Below are 27,141 nucleotides of genomic sequence, written 5' to 3' on the forward strand. Positions count from 1 at the left end.
ATAAACGGTGTTTTATAACAAAAGGCACAGATTTTCAACTATAAACAATGGAAAAATATTTACAATTTGCACATACATAATCCAACAGCAAGTGCACAATTGGTCACTTCCTTTTCTGCATTTTGAGATTTAGTTCCTTCCAAGCAAGTCATTTAGTCAGTTCTGCAATGTCCAAATTTTCTTTCCCCACAAAAACTGCTACCGATGCCAGAAAACAAATACTTCAGCAGCGCAAGTTTTCAAATGGAGACAGTGTTGCTAACTTCTTCATATTGGATAATAAAATAAGGGTAGCTCTGATCATCATTAAAAATGACAAAAATCTGAGGCTCAAAGAAATTGTCCACACAAGAGTCATAGAGGTCACTGGTAATGCTGCCAGGGTTCACTGGTGGAGGTCTCCTCATGGTGTGGTTGCCTACCGTGTACCTTCCTGTCAGTACTTTCGCCAAGAACATGTAATGAACTCCTCTGGGTGACCTTTTGGAAAAGTTATGGGAATAGCTTGCCTTTCTGGCAAAGTAACTGCCTTGTCCAAACATGGTGGCATGCTTCCCACAGACACGCGGGTCGAAGTTGTGCTTGCAGATTCCATCCACCACGTCCTGGGAGGTGCCATGGAACAAATGCCTTTCGTTCATTATCCTGTCAAGCCCAGTCATTTTTTTTGACATGTATTCCTTTTTCCTGGAATAGAAAATGGAAAGTGAAGATTAGTATTCACTGCAGATGTGCAAGGGAAACACAGTTTCCACTCCAGCTCTTGAAGCATCAGCATTATCCTCTGCAATAGCAAAGCTGCAAGAGGAGATACGAAAACATTTCCATATGGCCGGCAGAGCAGGTCTTCCACTTTCAAATAAGGCTTTTGTGTGAAATAGGTATGTTTTAAAGGACCTGAGCTCATACTGCAGGAGCCAGAGGTCTCCCACCTGCAGAGCAGCAAAGGCAAAGCAGCTTGAGAAGTGCCTGCTTATCTTTGCCTGTATTTCACCTCAGATGCAGAAGGAAATCTTCCTCCAAGTGAAAACAAGGGCTGTGCAAGAATTAAATCCCACTACAGCTTCAGAAGAGGCCACAGTGAGGAACTACTGAGAGACAGGCTGGGTGAAGATGCTCTAGAGCAGCAGGAACACTGTAAGGAAGTCAGTCTTTGCTCACCCAGCCCAGCCCTCGACTTACTCCTGAGATTCTACCTTCCCTGAGAAGGGAGAGAGAATCCCCAAATCTAATTTCTCATCAGTTATGAAGAGGTCAATAGACAGTAATTTTCAGACACAGCACCTTTGGTTTGAATGGAACTGACAGACACAGGATTTCATCTTTGCAAGGCCACTGCAAGGTCCTGGGCCACCATGATCTGGGAGCCATGCCACTAATGGTTATCTTAAATGTAGAGATGACCTGATGAAAAAAATGCCTCCTAATTTGGCTTGAAAATGAACCTAAAGATTTTTCAGCAAGATATCCAAGACTTCTTTTGAAGTTTCTGTGAAGATACATTTTACAGAGGTTATCAGTAGATAGTATAATATTAAACCTCTTATGCAAGAAACCTCAGGATATTTTCTAGATACAGTTGTTCAACTGAAGATGCTCCGTTTCTTCAGCAAATCTGGAGTTTATGTATTCTACTTAGCAATCAATGTCTGTTTTTCAGCCCAAATTGCGTTATTTTAAGGTATTTTTCCACTGTGGTAAAAGAATGGTATTTGCATTATCTTACCTTTTATATTTTTCCCAAAGAAACTGATTCTGCACTCTCAGTATTTTCAAAATTTTATATTTGGTCTCTGGCACAGTCTTGTGAAACAGGTTATAAATGGTTCTATAGCTTTTATCTTCCTTCAGAACAGGCACTTGGATGAAGTCCTGAGATGGATCCATACTAATCCAGGTTTCAGGATAGAGGTCTGGAGAGGTAACAGCAGCTGGAGACAAGACATGTGACAAAGCTGGTTCAGCTGATGGAGAGGGTACTGGAGAGTTGCCACCCAACGTCCTAGGTTGGAGAAGGAGAAAAGGTTTGTGCTTAAAACATCACAGAGGAGCTGCTAATCACATTTATTTCATCACCAACATATCTTAAGCAATTGTTGCTTGTCGGTTCAGTGACAATTTACACATCTTTAACCGCAGACTCCTAGAATGGTTGGGCTGGAAGGGACCAAGTTAATTTATTTAATGCTTGCTGGTTTAAACATGCAGCTATTTCTGCTATTTTAATAACTCCTCTATCCACACAAACAAACAACAAAATCTTGACTTTCAGGGATGCTCTTCAGTGTAGGGAAGTCTTACTGCTTGGTGGTGTTTAAAAGCCTGCTATTATCACTATTTACATTCTGGGATGGGGTTACAAACTAGGGGTTACAAAATAGGCAGAGCGCTACCAAATATGATTATTCTGTATGTCAGCCATAAAGTATTCATTATTTTAACACAGCAAGTAGGACGTACAGAATAAGAAAAGATAAATAATGTGGCAACATTTAACCTAATTTCCTCAAAATACAAGGAGTAGAAATACACACTTTTCTTGCAAATGATGAATAATGACTAACCCCAACTAAAAGTATTTTGTAGGCAAAATTTGCTGATTATGTAGAAGAGGAGATGCTATGTTTTTAGTACTAGTATCATGCTGAGGAAGGCTCTCAGTTTCATTTGTGCAGGCCAGATGTAGATTTGCATTTGCAGTTGCTTATTTTCATGCGACAGAGCAGCCCCTACTCTTGGGAATGCTGCCAGGTAAGAAGTCAGGGAGGGGTGAAGGAGAAAAGCAGCAGCATGGATACCAGAAAAGAACAGACATTAGTAAAATCCAGTTAAGGACACCAACTGTGGTGGGACAAGACTTTGTTCTTAACAAATACGTGCATCTCTATGGAGCTTTTACATACTGCAGAAGCTGCTAAATTTAGATAGAGGGTGTGATATTTGTGGCTTATGTTCACCTGATTCTAATCTGACCAAACAAGCCTTATTCATCTGAATAATCCTTACTTATTGGAGTTCTTCCACTTACGTCAATGCAAATACTTTGAACATGTAAAGCCTGCATGTTCAGGCTCTGGTTTTCACAATTCAAGTGCACAGCTCTTCAGCTCCTGCAAGCTGGTGAGGTTCCCTTTCAGTTGCAAAAATATATGGAACTATCAAAAGTTCACCAGATGAGTATTTTACCAAAGCATTTTAAGTGGAAAAGCTGCCATTACTCCAGGCCCAATCCACAATAAATGCAAATAGGCATGGTGCACTTGGAAGAAGGCAGCTCTTGTTAGGACAGCCTATGAAGACACAGGTACCCACCACCTGGCTGGAAAGACACAAGGTATATCTTGCCTCTAAATCCCACAGATGACCTTAAATTAGAATTCATTAACGTTTAATGAACAATAAGGTTCATGAAATTTCTAGGTCACTTGTGTTCTGATAATGTAATACTGCCAAAACATAAGGTGAAATGTGCTCTGACTAGGAGGAAATCGGAAAAGTGAATCCTTTGCATATTTGTCTCGGGCAAGCTGAGGTTTGACAACACCCCAAGACAAATCCTGCCTTCCTGCATATACGCAACTGGATTTTGCACACAGGAACAACAGGCAAACTCAACTTCCTATGCCATCTTTGTAAAAAGAAAGTTTCCTGGAGAACAAACAACTCTCCAAAGCTTTGCTGAAGTCAAAGTCATTTTCTCCACTGACTCTTCAGGAATCAATCTTCTTTTGTTCAAGCATGATGCTGCCTGAAAAGCCACAGAACCATGACTACTGCACCCAGCCAACCTGTTCTTGAGGTACACTGAAACACAATCGCAGAGTAGTTTCTGATTGCCCCTGCTCATTAGCCTGCTTTTCTCTGCAGCGCTAACGTAATTATCTAGCTATTCACATCTTACCTACAGAAATGTCAATTAAGATTCCCTTTCAGAATTTTTAAAGCTAGCGCTATATTAGCTTTGAAGAACTGTATGTGTTTTTTTTGTAGGACCCATAAAAAATTTAATGCGATTTTCTGACTGCAGGTTGAGCTTTTCAAACCTAGAAAAAATGTTTGGAGAAAAAAAAGTCTATTTTTAAATTGATCTGTTTGATTTGGATCAGAGGGACATTAAACGGTAATAGCACTCACACTTTTCAGAGCAGACATACTTTTTAAAGAAGTGTTCATGTGGCTTTCACCTGCTGTTCAAAGCTTAAAAGATTTGCATGGATTTGACGACTCAGAGTTCTTCTGTTTATTAATAGTTTAACAGAAACTCAAAAGATGGATTTTTCTAAGAATGATTATTAAGATAGAACTCTGCAATACTACAGTGTGCAATTAATTATTTTATTTTTTCCTCCTAAAGTCAGTGGGTAAAAAGTATTACTGTAGAACTTCATTCACTCACACATGGACTGGAAGACCAGTCACAGAAAAAAGAAGATTATGGATTAATGAGTAAGATACCAAGTACAACAAAAACACTGCAGTCCTTTGGTGTACTTTGTTAATTTCTTCTGATTAGTGTAAACTATTTATAAACATTAATCACACAAGGGAAGCCATTAAAAAGTCAACATTTGTCAACCAGTACCACCCAATTCCCACAGTTTCTAGTCAATAATTCTTTCCCAGTTTTGTAACAGATTTAAGCAAGTTGGAGGGGAGGGAAATAAAAAAGTCTTTGTGATCAGTGGAGGCAAATACTGACTTCTTAAGGATAGCTCTCAGAAATATTTAAAATACTCTTTTGCTCTTGTTAAGGACTGGTAGATTTTCAATGAAGCATTACAGGGTCTTTAGATAAAGAAAACAGAAATGAGGTTTACTGCAAAGCAACAGAAATTTCAGGGCTTATTTTATAGATTGGGTAGGTATTAATTGGCATGAATAGTTATGGTTAAGCCCTTGTGAGTGTAAAACACACAAGGGTCCACTAAAATTAGTGGGAACATTATAATTCTAGCATATCCCAAAATTATGATGCTACACTGTAGCAAAATAGTCGCTGCTAGCAAAACATCAGGAGAATACCTGAAATCCTTATTTTTCATTATGGTGATACTCTGAATTGCTGTAACTGGGAAGTCCACACTTAGTCTTTTTACCTGCATCCTCCTGGTATCTTTTTAATTATTTTGGGTTTCCTTCCTGTAAAACTGTATCTAAAAATGTTTCTAACGACCACATGTTTTGAGGCTCTGACCAAATTCTCTTCAGCTCCCAATCAGGTGCGGTAACGACTCTGCACACTAATGAGCACTGTAGCCCTACCGCTGCAGTTAAAGCATCTTTGATTGACCCAGCATGCTAAGCTGCCAGTCAGACTAATGACTTCCACCCCTTTGCTAACAGGGTAATATGTTGCTAACTACTGAACTCTGACAATAATGTTTCCAACTGTGCTGGTGAGATCACAAAAATGGCATTTTTACGGGTCGTAATCAAAAATGACTACAGTGCAATACTTTAATCATTCCACCTTTCACGGGTGAGCACGTTAAACCCCCCTTGAGACGACAATAAAAACAACGCATGTTTTAATTGTGCTTTAAATTTATAACATCTTTTTGAATGCTCATCTTTATGGGACCTATAACTGTTAGCTCACTATAGCCAGTGAGATGCCAAAAGCTGGACAGTCCTTTGGCAAAGTTTAAGTACACCTGTGCTTCTGATGTTCTGAGATCCACAAGGTACATTATAACCTTTAAATAACCAATACAGCCTAGCAGCAAGGAGCTCCTCAGATAATATTTATCTTGAGAAGCGCCAAGGGAGAGCTGCCAATATGACTGAGAATTTTTATTATTGCTTCTGATTTTTCTACCCAATGATGCCTATCTCCTCATCACATCTTAAGGAATACAGTTCTCATGGACAGGCCAACGTGGAGAACAAATGCAAAGTTTCCATTTTGCTGGGATACGTACTGTAAAAACGGCATCAGCACAATGCATGAGCGAAGAAGGGGTCTCCTCTTGATTTCTCTTCTGAAACACGCATTTTGCTGGAATCCATCTTTGATGTTTAAGATATACTGATTATGCCAAGTAACAAACCGAACTTCTTTCAGACCGCGGCAGCTGGCTTCTTCTATCAATCTTACAACAGGCTGTTTCAAAGAAATTAAGAAAACAAAAACATACACATGATAAATTACAGGTTCAAAATGTAATTATTTTTGCCAGAGATCTCAACGAATCCCTCTCTACTCCCTTCCTCTCTCCTCTCTCTCCCCTTGTGCTCTGAGGCACAAGTACATTCAGACGGCTGAAAAATGTTCCGTTACCTGTTTGCAAGATGTGCCAACAAGGCAGGTTTCACAATACTGTTTGACAGTGAATGTGATTTCTGTGTCCATAACTGGGGTTAATGAGTTAAAAGAGAGAGGACCTACTTACAACCTGATATGGAAAACTGTGGCTGTTAAAATCCAATGGGCAGTGGTGACACTGGAACAAGTGTCCGTAAACCATGAGTGAACAGATTTAAACTAGACATTTAGGAAAAGGTCCCTAAGGAGCAGGGGCATTTGTAGCCCATCCAGCTGCAGCAGTGTACAGTGCAGCCAATGAGATAGCAGCGGGCTGGATCCAGTGATTCTGGAGGCCCATGTCCTGCAATGCAGTATCTTTGGGGACAGGTAAATAAATCAAGGACAGGTAAATCAAAAAACTGCATAGCTAAACAACAGTAGAGTTAAAAAGGCTGCAGAGAGTCATTCCCCCTGTCTTAAAACCAGATTTCTAGGGATTAGAAAGTACATTCTTGGTACTGACACAGCCAGTTTGCTCTCAAATTTGACAATTTAGTCAGCCTCTGTGTCTCCAGTGTTTTCAGATATAATTCAACCTGCAGTCCAGCAGAGCAGAATTCTCCTTTTACTGCTTTTTCAGTTAAACACTGACATTCTTGATTTTGTTCTTCAGCAATAGCTCTTAAGTAACTTTCCTGAATGTTCGAAGAAGAAATAGACTAAAAATGAACATATATAGTATATAATGTACATAAGAGTTCTGGTTACAATCCAAAAGCAGAATTCTCAAATACGTTAAATACCTCAGAGTATTCTCTCCAGCCAAAGTGGTCCCTGCAGAAGTATTTCCAGACTGTGTAGTAGTTGGAGCTGGAGCTGGGGCAGGAAGGTGTGGACAGCCGCCGCATTTGATCAAACTCAACAGTTTCATATAATTTCATAATATTCAAATCCACCCAAAACTCATGTCCCCTGGAAAGAACAAGAAAAACAGAATTCTCACTTTCTGTAATCCATTAAAAAGGTATTCAGAGGCAGTAAAGCAGCCAGTCACAACTATAACTGGCACAGCCCTCTGCAGAGATATCCTCGATCTAAGCTGCGCTTGGGTCACACAATCCCCATCAACATGAGGATATCCCACAAGCTTGAAGTGGGCACAACACAGAGACAAGCTAATTGAGGACACTGAAGAGCTGTGAGGGCGAAGTAACTCTTCAAATGTCTCCAGGGACAATGGTGGAAAAAGCATGGCCTTCAGCACAGGAAGACATGAAAAAAAAAAACCAGCAGTCTTCGTAGTCCAGTGGTATTTATTCAGTATGCATGAACAGTACAAAAATCAATATACATATCCTTGACATTTTGAGCACAGCTAAGTAAATACATCACATAACCGTATTTGATGAAGCAGCCACATACTATTCAAAAGGTTATTCTCGTGAAAGTTAGTGCTTCAGGGAAGAAAAGAAAATGTAAATGGCTCCAGATGAGGAGCATCTGCTGCCAATCCACCAGAGAGTTTGAGTATCTTTCATCACGTGCCGCAGAGGAGAACTACCATAATCTGAAAAGGAAACATGATTTCACAATTACGGAGCCTACACTGAGGAATACTGGCTTTTTTTTTTTTTTTGGTAGCTATACTGCAGCTACAAAAATCAACATCAGTATGCAACTTCATTGACTGGCGTTTCCAAAAGGACCAAACAACAATAGGATGCTACAAATTAAAAAACAGAGTATATCCATAAAGGGTAAAGTTTTAGATAAGCTAAAGGCAAAAATAAAAGGGCACTTCCTCTACATTTCATAGGGCCATGTTTAACAGTGAGTGTGGAATGCCTCCACAAACACCTTCTAAAGCTATTTCATTAGTCAGTGTTAAAAGAAAGACATCAAATAAAAGAACATTCTTAAGTAAAACATGGATCAACTCTGCTGATCATTAGACAATCACTGGTTTATTAGCAATCAAGAATTGAAGAAATTCATAGAAATTGGAAGAAATGACAGTAATATTCATTCCCAACAGCAATTGGGTGTTTTTTGAACTAGGATTAACATATTTCCAAAATAATGCTGTTTACATAATTAGTTTTCTACTTTCATAATCTCTTTACAAGTTGTCATCTTATTGGTATTCACTAACAGTTACTAACCTTTGGCAACTGGAAATGAAGCTTTTGATACTGTATAAAATATTTGCTTTGAATTCTTAACAGTAAACATAAATCAAGCTGATACTCGAAATCTACAGTTTATTTTTAAAACATTGGCACATTAATACCATAGGGATCAAAATACTGTGTATGAAATTTGCCACATTAGGTGACAGCTATTCTCAACATCTATATGATTTGATGGATGCAGAGTTGCTTGAGAATGGCTGCAATTTTGCTAGGTATGTCACACTCTGACTGGTACAGTTGCTGAAGAGTTTTATTATGCTGCTTCCACAGAAAACTACTGAAGAGTTCCCACTTTAAAAAATTATGATCAGCTGGAAGGATCCTTCAGTCCTCAACAGGAGGTACAGGTGCATAGCTGTTCTTGGTGTTTATCATCATCAATTAATTGCATTTGGGCCTGTGAAGTGCTAAGCACAGTTTGAAGTATTAAGTGCTTTCCTGACATAGACAAAAGGACAACGGTCTCTTCCTATGGGCTCACAATCAGGCAATCTGATCCACTGCTGTTTGGGTAAATTTATATTGCTCTGTTTTCAATAAGCATTCATGTAAGACTTTAAGATATAGAATAGTCTCAAAAGTCAAATCAGATGTCTTAACAATGCAAGGCATGAGCTACTTTTGAAGTTGTTTGGACACAGAAGTCATTCTTTTTGCAGCTCCCCCAGCACCCCAGACCAAGGCCCCCAAGCAGGGGTTTTGTCTGCCTCATTTCAGGGACGACTCGCCCTGTGGGTGGCTATCCCCACCACAGCAGACCTGCCTGCAGGAGCAACAGCTCCAGCCAGCCTTCTTCCCCTTTACAATGAGAACTTGCTACCCAAAAGGAACATCTTCTCAGGTCCCTGCATGTGATACTCTAAAAACTGTCATAGAACCACACTAATTAAGATGAAAACTTTGTCAAGATGACACTATCACACCAAATCAGTTAAGGATTTAACAGTGTGTTCACTACTTCCATCAATGTCATACAAAATCATTACACTTCGACTATGGGTACAGGAGGAAACCAGCTGTTCTGCATAGGTGTATTCTAATAACTTGTGTCTTCCCATCCAAGCTGCATCCCACTGCAAGACGTTTGATACACTAATTAAAACTAATATTCCACAGCCTACTGCATCAGAGGCTAGTGCACAGGCACCCATGAGACTCAAGAAAACACATATAACAACAGCGTGACAAGACAAACGGCAGATACAAGTGATAGAGCACAGATGCAGTCAGAAGGAAAAGTAGCACTAAGCAAAATAAATGACTGGTACAAAGAGACTGAAAGTAAATGTAGGGCTTAAAAAAAAACCAAATACACATTTTCTGGAGTGAAAAAATCGAGTAACAGATCACCCCACCTTCCTCGCACACATTTTGTTCCATAACAAGCTACAATCTACTTTATCTGAAAACAGTGTGTGTGAGAGGAAATCATCTCTCTGAAATACCAAGCAGTGTGATTATTTACAGTGTTGCAGACAACACCACAAGCATGACTTTTTGAGTGAATTTCATTGTGAATATATTTTTAATGCTCCTTCAGGGCCATTTGCTTTTTCTTCTCAAAACATTGTCTTACAGTTCTGAATCCCAGTGCCTAATAAAGCTGTCATTTTTGAGAAAAGCATGTTTAGCAATTGGTATTATTCATATTATCCTTTCAGAGTGAGGAGCCTGACTCACTGTTTTGGGGTTATGTTGCACCCACAAATCCAAGCCCTGAATCAAGACCCCCAGGTATTGTGCTGCACACTGTATGGAACAAATACCCCAAAGCTATTTCTCAGTACAGAACCTCACAATTTGAGCATTCATTCTCACTTCCATCTCTTTCCAAGTCAAACACCATAACACATCCAAAGATCTGTGACCTCCAAGAAAGTGCAATAAAATAGAAAATATTTTCTTTACAAGTAAATTATTTTCTTTTAAAGGTGGTAAACCCCAGAGGATTGTTTCATTTTATTATAACTCTGTATGTTGCATATGGTGGTGTGAAAACTGAATCAAAAAATGTTTGCAGCAGTTCTATGCCAATGCAGCGCACAGAAAAGAGAATATTTCAACCTACACTATAAATATGATAAAGATCATCACTAGCAAGCTGAACCCTTTAAAAGTAATAACATACTGGTTAATACCCTAAAAAGTTTAAGGTTAAATTTTGAAGACTGGAAAGCAAATTCCACAGACACTTGAAACACGACTGGCTTCCAATAACATGACTTGGGTATTTCTAATATGGGTTTAACTCGGCTAAAATACAGTCTCCAACAGACACACAGCTCCACAGCAAAGCAAGGAGAATCAAAGTAATGCAGTGGGAGGGACCCTGTATAAGGAAAAACTTTCTGAGATGAACACAGTATGAGACTGCTTTTCCTCATGCTTTTAATGTAGAGCAAGCAGATCTTCAGGACGACCTAAAATTCTGGGTTCAAAGTGCATATGCAAAAAAGGGCATTTGCATGCAGACATGTTCTAACTGCAGAACAGGCAGGGAACTGATAGGGCTTTCTTCTAATAGTGCTGGACAACATGAAAACTTCACATACAATTTCAATACAACAAATTGCAATTTTTTTCCTACAACAAACAAAATCTGTGCACACCTAAGTGTGCATTTATGTAGCTTGTAAGACTGTTCAAGATTTATAAGGCTGGCGGCTAATGACAACTTACTGTGAAAACAGTTTCTCTGAAGGCTAAATGTTTTTCTGCAAAACCTGTATAGAATGTGCCAAATTATTTCTCAGTACTGAAAAATGTAATGATTGTAATGTCTGCTGTTTGGAGTTTTTTAAATTTTTGTAGTTCACTGCTTCTGCCTCTTCTTTATCGGATTCCCCTCCCTTGTAAGCAAACTGAGGAAGATAGGATGGTCATCGCTCTGTGACTTATATGGACAATTCACTGAAAGAACAACCCAGGCATCAAGACCTGAAACAGGTGATTACCACCCCTGCAAACATTCTTCCTGAAAGCCCATGTATGATACCAGGCGTTAAATGTTCTTGTTTTCCCATTCTTAAATAGAACTGCTCAGTCTGTCTGTGAAGGTCACAGCATTTCTCAGCATCCCACCTTTTGGAGCATGCCTGTGACACAGAGGGCAGAGCAGAGCAGAGCTTTCAAAGCTCCCACGCACCTAGTGCTGGCTTTCAGCTTGGCTAATACAGATCCATTGCTCTTCAGTTAAAGATGAGGACACTGGCTCTGTGCAGTTGCTATCTGGGTTTACTCAAAGTTTCTCTCAAAATAAGAGCTGCAGTTCAGAACCCCAAAAATCAATCTCGATTTCTGGAAGAAAAAAATCTGGTCAAGGTATTTCTTGGTACAGTATCCTCTGTGCATCCCCCTTAGCTGTGAATAGGGCAAGGATGTAACATAGCAGAATTTTCCTGAAACACAAACTTCTGTTGAATTAGGGATGCTTTAAAAATAGTATTTCTATTTTTCAAGTCAGTAGAGTGTTTAGAACACTACTTCCTGTTAACAGAAAATTTAAGTGACCAAAATATCTACACAACAGGTTTTTCTTTCTTTCCCTGAATAGTATCACAGAATCACAGAATGGTTTGGGTTAGAAAGGACCTTAAAACCCATCAAGTTCCAACCCCCTGCCATGGGCAGGGACACTTTCCAGTAGAGCAGGTTGCTCCAAGCTATGTCCAGCCTGGCCCTGCACAGTGCCAGGGACGGGGCAGCCACAGCTTCTCTGGGGACCCTGTGCCACTGCCTCACCACCCTCACGGGGAAGACTTTCTTCCTAATAGTATTTTAACTAAAAACACTCAAACTCCAAATTTTCCACCTAACAGTAAATTGCAGTAAAGACTGCAATATTTTATACAGTTGAAAATTTTAGATGAATTCATTTATTTAAGTGACTGCATCTGAAAAACACACTATGTGCCCAAAATCCTACCTCATTCTCCCCCTACCCCCATTATAACATTTTCAATAAGGGAAGATACTCTTTCACAAAACCCCTCAATTCACATAAAATATGTATTATTCCAATGCTCATTTACATTCTTTAACAGTGTACTTCTCTATTCAGAAGTATTAACTTTTTCAAATTGTAACATTCACTAGCTTTTAAGCTCTGAAATCCTAAAGCAAAGTTATTTAATAATAGCTCTCCAGTTAAAGCACTTCCTCTGTATCTTAAAAAGCCTATTACCAGTTTACATAATGCAAAGCCATAACAAAAAATTGTGATTGCAGCAAGGGGTTGTGCGATTACATTCCTGGCTTCAGCTTTAAGACACCAGCGATGAAAGCAAATGTGACAACTGTACCTCTCAACTGTTTGAGGCCTTTATATAGGTGAAAGACCACAAATGTAGAGCTCAAGAACAGTAAGAATGCAAGATGCTCAAGGTTGTCTGATATGCTCTTTAGCATAACATAATTTTATCTCCACACCGTATGATTTACTACTTCAGAGATACAGTGTATGCTATCTAAAGTAAAGGGTATCCTCTACAATGTATAGACTATAGATAACATATAGATTAGGAGAGGGGAAATCCAACAATAAACCAGGCACACATCACCTTGTTTTGTGCCCTGAAGGGAGCACGAAAGAACACGTAGCACATCACACACACATGATTGCACAGCTATCTGCACCTCCGGGAGATGCTCCCATACAAGGGTGATTAAATACTCAGGTACTGTGATGATGACAGTGGCAAAACAAATATACATGAACCTAACAATTAAAACCCTTTCTTGTGTGCGGGGGTGAAACAGGCCCTTCCCAACACTTCCTCAGCACCATCTCCAAAAGATGAGCTCCATGAAAGGGGTCCATTGCTCTTTATACTTTCCTTGGGCAGTTTACGTTAAGGAAAAGGAGAGTTTTGTAGCTAATGGGATAAAAGAAAACAAAAAATCTAGTGCTTTTACTGATGGACTTTGAAGGCTTTATCTGAAATATCAGTCTAGAAAAGGTCAGAAGGAGATTAGAAAGGCTAAATGTTTGTCAGACATTTGGGAAAGCAGGAAATGTATTTCAAATACCTTGGTGGGGCAAAGTGTTACTCCCAGTACCTCTTTGCATCATGCAACAGCCTTCTGTACAGCTTGAAACTGGTAATAAAAACAATGCTGGTTTTTTCCACAGGAAAAAAAAAAAATACTAAGCCCCCCTGCAAACACCACAGCTTTGCCTCATCTTGCTTCTGAAGTAGAAAATCACTATCCCCATTTTTCCCTGGGAAAGACAGATACACAGAGAGACTAAAATAGTTTCTTCCAAGTCCCACAGAGAATCTGCAACAGAGGTGGGAACAAAGATTTCTTAAGAACTTCACTGACTAACCAAATAAAGGTCTATAAAATATCTGCACTGAAAGAATAAACATATTGAAAACTCAAGAACGCATCGCACAAACCCAAATCTGGTGGTGTACAATAGCACAGTTCAAAATAAAATTCCGCATGTGTTTTCGAAGCAGAACCTGATTCCTCAACATTTTCTCTGTACCTTAACTATAAGGAGTAATACAAAGACATAATCTCTTTGGGACACTGAACTGAGTAGTTACATTGACTAGAAAGTTACAACATTGAAGTCTTATTTCAGATGAATCTAGCCTGCTAAAATAAGGATATTTGGCCTTGCTCTTCCTTGCGTCCTTCTAAGGAACTTCAGCCTGAGTGCATCGTCTGTGCTCTTTCCGTTCAATATGACACATGTTCACTAGATGTTATTACAAATAGATGATGAGGATAAATACTTTTGTTAAGTGCTACGAAAATGCATGTGGCTTCAAACTCTTCTCCTAAGTTCAGTTACGTGTCATGAGTCTTACCGCAAACAGGGTTCAGAAAAAACAGAAACCTAATGATCAACAAAGGCCTGTACAGGAAATGAAACTCGGTTCCCATCAGAACAGCTGTGATACGAAGCAAGACTGAGTTAAATACCACTCAGATGATGAAACTGGTGATTTTCTCTCTCTGACTAAACCAGTTCCTCTCTGCAATAGCAACAAGCTGAAAACCACTCAGGGGAACAAATTACCTTAAAAGATTTAAACAGGTACAAAACCCTTCTGTGCTTAGGTTGGAAACACAAACTGAACTCAGTTACTGTAGCAGATATGTCTGTCATTTACACTTTCTGGTGACCCCAGATTAGCAGTATTTAATCTTATTTGTAGCAAACAGTTTGAAGTTGCAGGCTGCAGTCCAGTTTTGGGTGAGGGAACTTCCAGTATATTGTCCTTATGAGGTCTCTCTTTTTAAGCAAAGTACTGAAATAGGAATGTCAGATCTTAAGACAACAGCAGCCAAAATTTGCTCCCATCAAAACCGATACCAATTCCATAGGAAGTAACAGTAAACAAGAGGTCAGGTAACACTCATGAAGGGACATTCTAAAACAGCTCTTCACAACGTAGGAATAAAAATGCAGCCAAATCCTAGCTAGTGCCATAAGGAGCATGAAAGGAAACTAGGAACCTTCCCTCACAGAAGCACTGCTTTACATGAGAGCAAGAACAAAAACAAGCTACCAACGTGATCCTGTGGTCTTGATCTTACCTTAAACTGAACAGAGGGGCAGCAGGTGACAGGGCAGGAAATCAGTTTCATATTCTACTTAATTTGCTCCCTCATCATGTCACACTGCTTCTCTCTGCTGTGACCCTAAGCCATGCAGGAGGTGTTCAACAAGGCAGACTCAGAAAAGAGGTGCTACAGAAAGGTTTACCTTTACACTTAAAAAGCTCCATCATCACAGAAAAGAAAAAAAATCTACCACTATAGTTGTAGCTTTACTGCTTTCCCTATATTTTTTTTAGAAGCTGGAAAGGCAGGTTTTCCCTGCCTTACTACTGGTGACTGGGGGTGCCTGAACAAGCAGACTTCTGTAGTTTTCACAGTGAGAGGGTCTCACCTGACTTGCATGTTTGTAAATATGAAACTACTACTGGTATATTGGTTCAGATATATATACAGCTTAAATGAAAGCCTGGCTCCAGATCTTTCCGGGGTGGGGTGGGGGGGTGGAAGGGAAAGGAAGGAATCAAGCTCTCTCATACACCAAGATACCATCTCTGGATCAGGAAGACACTGAGGCATGACTACTGGAAGATGACAAACTGTGCTGAAACGTATGTCTGTCCTGTTAAGAAACCCACTATTGGCCACTTTTGAACAGGAGGTACTGGGTTAAAGTGGTCCTTTTGTGTGAAGTGCTGCTAAGTTCTAAAAATCCATAGCAAAGAGGATGACAAACATATTCAAATCTTCCAAGTATTACTGCATGCACCATATTTCATAATTCAAATCCAAGTTACAACTTCTATTTGCAGTAGAGGATAAACATGGATGTCCTTGTCTGAGATAGATTGCTGGTTTCAAAGGTCTCCTACCCGCACCTGATGAGGATACATTTTGCAGAAAGTTTTGTTAACTTACATTTCTGTATCAGTAAATGTTTTAGAGACAGCACAAGCACAGCTCTGAGTGGCAAAAGAGCTGACAGAAGAATGGGTTTTCAGGTAATGGGAAAGGCATTCGCTTTCACAAAGCTGTAATATGAACACCTTCTACAGCACTTACGTGGAACCTCATGTTCAGAGCCCCATTTTTCACAACTGTTCTGCATGGACAGGCCTGGGTGTTTTTTGGTTGTGTTTCGTTTGCTTGTGGATTGTTTGCTTGTTGTTGGGGAGCAGTCTGTGTGGTTTGTTTCTCTTTTTTAGAATTCTATCCAATCTCAGGGCTTAAAATACTTCTGAAATGTACAATAAATAATGAAACTGCATCAGTTTCATTTATGCATTATAAAAGATGATTATATGCAAGTCTAACATTGACTAGTGACCAAGTCTGGTTGTTTCGGTATCAGAATGTTCCATTTAACATTTCATGTCACATCCTTCACATCCAGCTTCCTAAAACTGGACTCCTATGTATATACATTTGACTACAAGTATCAAATTCTGCAGTTATTACTCAGCTCAAATCCCTATCGATTTCAGCAAATACATGTACCGACTAGGAAGGAACTTCACGATCACTGCTCCTACTAAGCAAATAGTTTTAACAGACTCTTTCTGTTCCTCATCCTTACTGAACGGACAGGCAGGCTGACAACCATGTGCCCGCTGGATTACCTGTAAGCAACTCTTCTGAGCAATCTGTTTCACCAAGCATAAATCTTTGTTTCAGAAAGGACTGTTTTATTACCATAAGAACACAGGGAACAAACTGACCTCAACCTGAAGCCTGGTGACAGCTGTTTCCAAAACTGCAATCTGTTTATTGACATGAAACAAGAAAAGGGATACAGGAGTGATTGCCGATTCCCACAGTAGCTTATTGTAACGCTTCTAACTTCCCTAGATTTCTATGGCTAGAAGCCAATTAGTTTATTTCATATGTAAATGATATTATAAAGTGGGGCCAAGAAGAATTCATTGAACCATACTATTAAAAAGCACAAGGCAAACACTTCTAAAATCACTTTACATGTTTTTATTTAGAGTCTTTGTCTTGCATTTAATTCCTTGCTAGAAGCAAAGAAGCTCAAAACCGTTCAGCTGTGTATATTCAAGAAACATCACACACAAAATCACCAGACACAGTGAATTTTAGCGGTTTTCCCATCTCCAGCATTATCAATAACACACGAGTTATCTTATACACTGTGGCAGCTGTGCAGATAAGATAACTTCCTAAATTTAACTACTCAACAGGTAAGACAACCTGCAGAAGTCCCTGAACAGTCGAAATGCTTCCACTACGCTTTGTATAACTTTAAAATCATAGAAGCATATTTGAACCACAACAGAGAATCAAGCTATTCCATGAACACATGGATGAAGGAATACTACTTCCCTGTACATTTATTTTTGTCCCTACTGCTCCTTTCCAAGTCCAATTGATAACCCTACTGGGGAGCAGACAGTATTTACTCTGACTTCATCCAAGAACCATGCATGTATACTGAATAATTAGTCAATTGCTCCCAGGCAGAATATGCACCACCTGCTTTTCCCTGACTGTGTCCCTGGCACACAGTGATGTCTCTTTGCCAAGAGAAGGGGTGGAATTTTCAGCCAAAGCAGGGGAACTGATGGGTCAGGAACTGCAAAGTTATTTTAAACAAATCCTTGTGTAATCAGTAACGATGTTGCTTATTTTGAAAAGCAACACATGCATGATGAGAAAGGTGTGGGGGGGGAAAACCTGCTTAGCTCTGCAGCCAAGTATTTCCCCTTACTAAAGGGTATCTTAAAATATCCCATCTTTGGTACTCTCATGATAGAAAGCAGTACTTGGCATCGTTCTCTCCAATACTTAGCTGCAAGCTGGAACTTCTCCAGGGCCTCTCCTCACATGCATGAGGAAAACTGAGAGCTTCTAAGTCCTTCAACCTGTTTAAATTCATATCCCCCACTTGTTCAGATAGTTTGGTATTTGGCTTTAAGTACTTGATAGACTTCAGAGAGCAAAAATATAAACAATTTAAGATAAAGTTCTACATTCAGTTTGAGGCCAAACTGCAACAAGGATCTCAAGCAGTCATATTACAAAGTAAGCAGACAAGATTTACCACTTCTGCTTTAAGATTGTGTTCCCTTAGGTGAAAGGCAATAACAATGTTGTTTTAATGTTGTTTTCTTACATTACTCACCCCAATAGCATTAAGATGAAGACAGATTTTTATAAATACTTATTTGAAGAACATCATATTTGAATTCAGAGCTTATTCTCTAATTGAGCCAAATAAGCCCAACACTTTCTTGAACAGCCCAACTTTCTTGGAGGAGCACACAACAGCAATGCTATGCATGCAGTCTGAAAGCATTACTTACTGTGCCATACAAACTGTGTCTAAAGCAAACGAGAATAAACAACTACCACCCACTGGTTGTCAGGCTGGCTTCCGCATGGCCCTTCTTGGACATGCAAACTGCTGAACAGACATTTCCTTGTTGTATGCAATCTGTATAGATAGGCCTGTAAAGCTTGTCTGACCACAAGAGATTAATAGCTTTAGCCAAATAATGCGGTAACCATGTGAACGATGAGCTGTTCTAGCATGTTTGCAGCCTCTCAGAAAGGTTCAACATGCTGCTATCTGCATCTTGTTGCCAGGAAACACAACATCGCCCAGGAACATAAGGGAAGCCAGGTTGCAGTGACCAACCATGAACTCCAGGAAGTTACACCGAGTCCAAGCAGTCCACACATAAAGGTTTACCAGGTTCTTCTGACACAAGATGATGTTCCATAAGAAGAAACCGCCAAAGATACAACATTTGCCAACCACTTCAAAACCTAGCTTAAAACCATGTTAAAACTAGGTTTTAAGGCCCATTATTTTCAGTGTTTGAAATCAGAAGCTCTAGTCTTAAGAGGAAGTTTCACTCCTCAGTTCTCACCAATACTTACCCACAAACATGAAGCTCTTCCAAAGGATGAAATACATGAAAGAGCTACAGAAACTGTCAATTTGTCATTCCATGTAAGTGGACATTGTAAATTTACAACAGTTATCCAGCCTTTCACTGGGGCATGATTTTGCAGCAGTGACTGAAGCAAAGATCTTCACAACATCTTTTAAGAGAAGGAAGAGTACAGGCTGTAGAATTAGCAGCTTAAAACAGAAAATTAAAAACTATTGATGTTTAAAGTAATTGTTAAGTCTCGATAGACTACTTTTACTTGAAGAAAACAGTCAGACAGACACTATCTGGGCAGCCAGTTCAACTCAACAAGATGAAGTCTAGTTTGCAGTCAAAGAATCTGCCTCCACTTTGAGAGCGGAGTTTCACACCAACTGCAGCACACCTGGGTTTTCTGAGATCATTCTGTTTCCCTGACTTCATTCACAGTAACAGAATGTCATGTGTCTGGCAACACACCCACTCAGTTTCTTCCCAATCCCATGGGTCAGACAGAAACTGTACACCAAGAGACCGAAATACCCACCAGACTGGAAACCTGCAAAGTGTAAAGACAGAAAACGCTGTCCAGCCAATGTTACAGGATGGAGATGATTAAGCAATTATGAAGCTTTTTTTTTCTAAATTAGTAATTCTTAACTCCATCATTTAGCACATGTAGCTCCTGTGTAGTGATGGATTCTGTGATACAGGCATCAACAAGAAAACTTCCTGCTCGTTTGCAGAGAACTCAAATTTAAATTATTTGCATGGGCTTATTTTAGTTCTGCATTTGCTGATTTGTTTTCAGAGATGATTTTAAATACTTGGAAAAATAGGAAGGTTCTCTTTTAAAATACAGCAAATGTTACCTGCTATGCAGTTACAAGATTTTGATTATTTTTTTTAAACAGACCAACATTCGTTCAAGACAATTCTATTCTTATTTCCTACTTCACTTCCACTTTCAGTGTAAGTGGAATTGCCTTCAGGAAAAAGGATGAATCCATAGGCTAATGGAGCCCGAGTTTTAGTGCCTAATCCAACATCCAGTTCAGTGAAAATAACGACTCGCATTGATTTTAAGCATTAAATTGAGTCTGGTGCCTAATGAGAAATCTCAGCCTATAAAATGAAAATTTAAACACTTAGGAAGAAGTGCTGCACTTCTTCAGGAAATGGAAGGAAACAGAGGCAGTGAGAACAAATCCACAAGGGCTCAGATGGCAAATGGAATTTGAAGTTTTTACTGTACAGCTACAGAAGCATCACTTTGAACTGACTACAGCTGGAATGAGTTGCACCAGGTTTATAGGTTAGGCAGGGCAGATAAGATAGGCGCAGTCTGCATTATATGCTTCCTCCAGGGAAAAAATAAATAAATAAAGAGCAGTCTTCACCCCACTTTCACACAAACATGGACTACATAGATCTGATGAACGTGAAAGCATCAGCACTCCCCTCTACTACTCAACATAGAACATGCATTACAAAGTTGAAAAGTTTTGGGTTACATTTCAGGGTGCAGGATTAAACCTAAATTGGTAACAACCATGGAAACTTAAAAGCTGCTTTTTAATTTCAGAAAATGAGTGGATAAACACTACTATGTATAGAGGAAACAATAATTTCTAATAAATGGTTTAACAATTTTAAATGACAAACAGATGATCAGCATTTCTGAAGGTATTGCTCAAGTTCTTCATAGCAAATTAGCTGAAACGTCACCACATACTACCAATCACATGAAATTTTCAGTCAGATGACTTAACAGAGCACCTGTCTGATTTTAGTTGCTTAGAGTGCAATAATGAAACCTATGCTTGGAGTGCACACAGCCAATCTGTATTCACAGTGACAGAGAACAACTGCTGTTATCACTCCTGTTTCAATCACTGCACAGGCTCATTCATGCTGCCACTTTTCCTAATACAGAGAAAACATTCTTTAGGAACGTTAACAACAAGCACAGTGTAACACAACAATCTCCATCAACTCCATTTACATAGAGCTGAAATTTCCTTACTTCATACACTTCAAGTCTTCCAGCTTCAAAAAATACTTTCCAGATGCTAAACAGTAGTTTTAATGGGCATGCAAGACTTTTCTGTTGGGGCAAACTTGTTAGTTATTATTCAGGTAACATCATCATAGGGCTTATAAAACACTTGCATACAAAACATCAGGAAAAAAGAACACATATTCTATTACACTTCCTCACCCCAGCTAAGAGCCCTTGCTAGTAAGGGAGTAGTAAATTTAGTTACCTACCGATATTTCACTTTGATCCTATCATTATCAGGGTTGCAGTAGAGCCTTTCCAGATGCTCCTGGGAATCATTGGTCACACTTTGCCAACTCTGGGTTGCTGTCCTCCTCACCTGCCAGTGGTATGGCAAAACTGTGTGATGTTTGGGACAATCACTGCCATAAACACAACTGCCCTGGAGAAAATCCACACAAATTTCTATTCCATCTTCCTGATGGGTGTGATATTGCAGCTGGTTCAAAAGCTCAAATACCAGATCAAGAGAAGCTTCTTCACTTTTGTCCTGGAATATCCCACCACTGAATTTATTGCTTAGGCTCAAATTGTATTGAATTGGACAGCTAGTCTCTTGGAATAAGATAGATGAGTAGCTTTCCAGAATCTTGTCTGGGAACAAAGGACAAGGTGCACCATCACTAGCAGCTGGGTGCAAAGGATGGTCCTGGAATGATTCATTACTATTATCAGCAGCAGTTCCCGGAGTCGTTTCTGGTGAGAGGTCTTGCTCTCCTGACTGGACATCCTGCTCAGGATGCCCAGAAGGATGAGCTACTGGCAACTGACTCTGCACATTTGGAGCTGTTGGCATCAGCAGAGTCACATTGTTTTCTGTTTGGGGACAAGAACTACTGAGGTCCAGAGTCTTTTTCACAGTAGGCTCACATAAATCACTATGACCACCACTCTGGCCTCGGGGCACAAAGACTCTATCCAAGGTCCCAGCTCCCAGCAAACTGGTAAAGATTGGCCGCAAAGCCCGGAGAGTTTCTGTGTCCAATCTCTTCTGCACTTGCTGCTTCTTCTTGAAGCAAGGCTTCACTGGTGGTATTTTTTCAGACAGTCTTATCTGAGGAGGAAAGTCCTCTGAAGAAGGGCACTTCATTCCTGGGCAGTGAGCCTGCTGCACAACACACGCTGGCTTTGGTTCCGTGTCCATCAGACACGGACTTTGCTCTCCCAAATCACTTTCAAATGTCCCAGAGCCTTGCAAGAATCAATCTAGGGCAGAAAGGAAAACAAGACAGTTAATCTCTCTAATTGCTCATGGTTGACACGAACAAGATCACCCCTGGAGAGGATTTCAAGCCAGCAACAGCAAACTCCTCCCCTCTCTGTGACTGTGGGTAGCCCCTAGGCACGTAAAGCATGAAACCAGCTGAACTCAGGCTAATTAATCCCAAACACACACTCATCGTCTTCTCTCACGTGAAGTCTCAGAGACACTCAGGCACGCACACACAGTCCCGAGGGGAAGCAGGAAAGGGGAATGGGCTTATGCTCTCCTCGTGATGATGTTAATAATAAACAGCGCTTCAGTTCATTATTTTCTATAGAAGTGAACACTGCATTGTTCATTTTTATGCTTCCCTCACACACAGACCTGAGAGGCATTAGCAGACATATATCCCTGAATGTTCCCACCACACTTTAGATATTCAAACACCATTTCTTCTCCCACCAGATAAGCAGGCGGATGTACGCATTCCAATTCCATTCACATATATCTTCCTTCACACAACCTCACACATTCACCCAGCAGCTGCATCAACGAACTGCTGGCTTCACTTAAAGAACAGCAAACTTCATACCAGCGCCAGCAGGGGCCAGGATTTAATCCTTGTTTTTTTAGACACAGGAACTCAAGTGCTTACACCCTGCTCCTCCTGCTATGCATCAGACACTGACAGTCTCATACACTTCCAGACACTCCCACATCATCTACAGCCACTCTCATATGCCCACACTCTCTCACACTGACTCAGACACACAGGCTGCACTCTGTCACCCTGATGTGACACACCGAGCTCATTTGCCTCTTGCTAGGCTGGTCAACAGGAATTAAAACTAGGCAGTCAAGAAAACAAAAGGGTGCCAGTTTGCCAGTTACTCAGGAACAGAGGAAAAATAGTATGTCTAAGATGAAAAACTACTTTTTTTTTTCTCGAGTACAAATAAATAGTGTGCCTCATACGTCACCAGAAAGCAAGCTCTATGGCTTTTAATCAGGAATCTCGTAATATTTGATTACACTTAATTAAACCCTCTTCAATCTGCTTGCACATAGCCTCAAAGCTTAGAGTGGACCACATTAAGGATTACTTCTTGGATAAATGTATTTCAAACAAAGTAATTCACATTTCAAAACAAAATCCCAGAAAGGGATAAAATTTAACAACAATTTCTTATTACTGACAATTTGCTCTGGAAAATTTCTCATTGAGTCTCCCTTAATTTGAAACACACATTTAGAAAGCTTCTGCATTACTGTGGGAAACAGCATGTCAGGATTGCCAGGAAAAAGGAAAAAAAGTTGTACTTTCACAGTTTCCCATTTTTAATTTAATGCAACTGGTAGATTTGTTTGCCAGTTAAAATAAAGTTTATATTTACTGGCACTTGTTATTCTTCCACAGACAAACCAGGTGTTTCTCCTTCTAAGCCATCAAGGGTACCTTAAACTCTCACTTAACTTCTAAAGTTTAAAAATCCTCAACTCTGAAAGGAATCAGATGTTTCACTTCACCGAACCCAGGTTTAACAGCCCTGGTGAGGCGATATGCAAGAGGCTCTCCCAGGGTCTCAGGAGTCCTGCTGTGCCAAAGAGCTAAATAAGTGACTTCTGGTCACTTTCGGCAGTAACCCTAACCTTAATTCAATATTATTATCACTCACTTGATTATCACTTAAGTTTTGCTGTGATTTTTAAAGAACTGCCTTCTTACAGTGTAGAGCTGAATCCCCCAGTAACTAAAAACAGAAAACGGTGAGAATCAAAGTATCTGATTTTGTTGGCATTTCTGATTTTTTAACACCCCAAATCACTCGGTATTGTTTAGAAACAACGTTAACAGTCACCAACAGCAACGCTGATTTGCACAATAGATTTCAACACAGGAAGATCTCTTGGTGAGAGATTTCAATCCCCAAGTACTCCTCGCCATCTCATGCGAACCACACCTCCTTTCCCTCTGCTGAAGAAAGCAAGTCTAATGGTCCTAACATAATTTTTTTTTTTTAATGAAAAAAATATAAGAAACAGCCCAGACACAAAACCTAACAAGAGTAAGAGCAAGAGCAAGAAAACCCTGACGGACAGACCGCCCCGCAACTTTCTGCAGGGTTGAAGCCACTGTGAGCGGCAGGTTCCCCCGTACCAACCTACCGGCTTTTGCTCCCCCCCGAGCGAGAGTCCTGAGGTTCTGATCAGATTTAAGGATAGCTTCGAAACAAGATTAGTCCTCTGGTGGGGGAAAAGAACGGATGAACAGACTGCTGCAGCCGGGTGCTCACACGCCAGTACTTCCACCTTAAACGCGCAGAAACGCCTGTGTCCGAGCTCGCAAGTCCCAGGCTGTTTCTCGAGTTGCCCTCGGGGTTACCAAGAGACAGCAGCGCGGGGAGGGAGCAGCTGTAGCCGAGCCCCGGCGCTGCGGGAAACGGCAGCCCGAGTTCACGGCCGCCCTGGCCGCCCAGCAGTAGGTGTCTCAAGGCTCACGCCGCCCCGCCCCGCAGCTTCCTCTGCTCCTCACGCATTCTCCTCGCTGTTTTAAATATCGCTTCCCGAGAGCACTCTGCAGGCGGCTGTGCTGCCCGGGGAGGGGCTCGGAGGCGGCGGCGCTGCAGCTCCCCGCCGCCTGTGCCGGGAAAGCGGCCCGCCCCCTCCGCCGCTCCGCCCAGCCCCCTCCCTCAGCGCCGGCAGCGCAGGGGGCTCCGGGCGGAAGGGCCGGAGGCGGGGAGCTGAGGTATGCACCGTTCTGTACTCGCGATAGCCCTTCGTGTGCTTCCGTGGCTTAAGCCCTGTCTTGAACCCGCGCCCAACCAGCGACACCAGAGAGAGCGGAAAGCGCGGCGACCGGGTCATTCCCAGCAATAAAGGTGCAGTAAATCCCTCTGCATTTGATTTATCACGCATTAAGCACATGGTCTCACTTCTGCAAACCTTGCGAGCCCCAGTGCCTTACCAAAGAGGATTTCCTCAGGCAAAAAAAACAGCGGTAGGCCAACGAGTGCGCCCAGGCATGCGTGCGTGTGCGCTTGCACGCAAGCAGGGACCTGTTTCCGAGGACATGCGAGTTTAGCACCATGTCAGCCCTTGCAGCTTGAAAGTCACGCAGCACACTGGGATAAACAGTGCTCACAAAAGCCAAAGTCGGCACACTCATTTTAAAACGTTACTGAATTTCATGGTGTTAAGTTATTCACTGAACACTAATTAATGACTAAGAACCAAAGCAGAAACCCATCCTGCCTTAAAGTCACCGTGACTCATTTTCTGTACCATGGTGTGAGCTCAGTGCCTTCCTCGCATGGGGCTGCCAGGATTTGGGCCTGCACTTCACTGCCTGTGACACACTGAAAAAGAAAGCATGCAGTGCACCAAGTACAATGAGTTACAGTATGTTACTATTCATTTAGATGCCGTATTTTTAAGGCGGAATTTGTTAAAAGCATAGTTAACTTTTCTTTTGTCCAAAAGCCATTAGCATGCTGTCATCTTTTGGCTGCACGCTGTGCGTGTGTGAGAGCACGATGGTCTCGTTCAGCTGCTGGTGCGATGGCCTGGCATGCTTCCCTGGTGAATCACACTCTTGTAGTGCCGTAGGAAACTTCCAACAGGACATGGCCATCAATTCACACAGGCTCCACACACATCCCACAAGAATTAAGCACATTTGCATCACTAACACGACCAGGTAAAATAACTTATAAAGAGGTAAGTAACTTCAGAAGGTGAAATTCATGTTGATGGATCACATTATGTGTGGTTTTGTTTTCTTTTTAAATCTCGTCTTCCATTCCTTGCGCTCAGGGATTTTAAGAAATCACGGATATGAAATTACATATATAGAAAATCCAGGCACCTGGAAAGATAGTCATTTTAAGGGGGTACAAGCTCTACAGTGTGTTTGAAAATGCTGTGCAGCTATGTTTATGATGCATGGAGAACATGCCATTTCCACAAACAAATTGCAAAAATTGAGCTTCATGAGTTGGAGCTGACTTCTTTTAGAATGACACAGGAGAGGCAGAGTAAAGGAGGCATCGCTTTCTATAGGTGCTGAAAACAAATTATCATCTATAAATTAATTGAACTCTTGAGAGTCTGAAACATCAGACAGGCACAACAAAACAAGAGCTTTACCAAGCACGGTGACTGGCCATGTGTCATACCCTCATTTAGCAAGAAAGAACCTCATACACACTTGCATTTATCTTCTATTACCAGAACAAAAATTATCTGTTTGAAAGAGCTTATTTTATGCATGAGATAAAAATAAGTAGCACATATGGCTGAACTACACACTAAAGTACGCATAACTCCCACTGCAGTGGGATCATAAGGACATAACTGAGGGAAGACGGAGGCCTGGAATAACCATTTTTCTCAAAACAAATGTATAATTAAAGGAAATATATCACAGCACACCAGCATATTGTACACCCATTTCTGAGGCTATCCCACACAAATACATAAAGCAACTATGACCACCATGAGAGTATGATCTCATTTTTAAATGCACAGTTAGATCTTAAGCAAGAGAAAGAAAGCTTTAATTATTTCTTTCAAATGGTAAACTGCTTCAGAGTGAATGCAGCCATTTACAATTCTGACTTGCAAATAATGGAATAATCAGTATGCACAGTTCACTTATTTGCTGATGAAAGAAGGGAAATGCCTTTGACTTAAATGTTCATGCTTCAAAAGAACAACAAACCAAACACAAAACCCAATGTTTTTGGGCTCCATTGCATTTTTTTCTAGTGACAGAAACATGAGCTCCTTTTCTACCTCAATACTTGCACAACAAACACTTTTAACTTCTTAAGCTACATCCCATCACAGGGAGGTTAACTGTTCTTTTCTGATGCTTTATATGCAGAGAAGTCACTGGAAGGACACTGGGGAACAAGGCAGCACACAAAAGGTGCGCTGCACCTTCTCAGTTTTTCTGAAGCCATTTGGTCCTAGGTCTGTCTCACACACCTGTGCTCTCAGCATTTTCAGTAAGAAGAAAAAAG

At 40.7% G+C, this 27,141-nt stretch overlaps 1 protein-coding gene across 2 annotated transcripts in view; it reads right to left on the minus strand.

The window, feature by feature from the left end:
- Window positions 1-211: 211 nt before the first annotated feature.
- The window catches only part of TIPARP (TCDD inducible poly(ADP-ribose) polymerase), a 40,326-nt gene continuing 13,396 nt past the window's right edge, over window positions 212-27,141 (minus strand). The window contains exons 1-6 of one of the 2 annotated variants that reach the window (XM_057421710.1): window positions 24,284-24,718; window positions 21,123-22,119; window positions 7,051-7,219; window positions 5,922-6,103; window positions 1,727-2,002; window positions 212-687 (exon numbers count right to left, since the gene is read on the minus strand). In XM_057421710.1, the coding sequence (XP_057277693.1) occupies window positions 240-687; window positions 1,727-2,002; window positions 5,922-6,103; window positions 7,051-7,219; window positions 21,123-22,057 (2,010 nt within the window). In that variant the 5' untranslated portion in view covers window positions 22,058-22,119; window positions 24,284-24,718 and the 3' untranslated portion in view covers window positions 212-239. Of the gene's footprint in view, window positions 688-1,726; window positions 2,003-5,921; window positions 6,104-7,050; window positions 7,220-21,122; window positions 22,120-24,283; window positions 24,719-27,141 lie in introns of those variants that run through there. The other variant, XM_057421711.1, reaches the window with a different exon arrangement.

The sequence above is a fragment of the Pezoporus wallicus genome, unplaced genomic scaffold (genome assembly GCF_028554395.1).
Source record: "Pezoporus wallicus isolate ANWC-B61680 ecotype Strahan unplaced genomic scaffold, APGP_CSIRO_Pwel_v1 scaffold_7402, whole genome shotgun sequence".
Classification (NCBI taxonomy): domain Eukaryota; kingdom Metazoa; phylum Chordata; class Aves; order Psittaciformes; family Psittacidae; genus Pezoporus; species Pezoporus wallicus.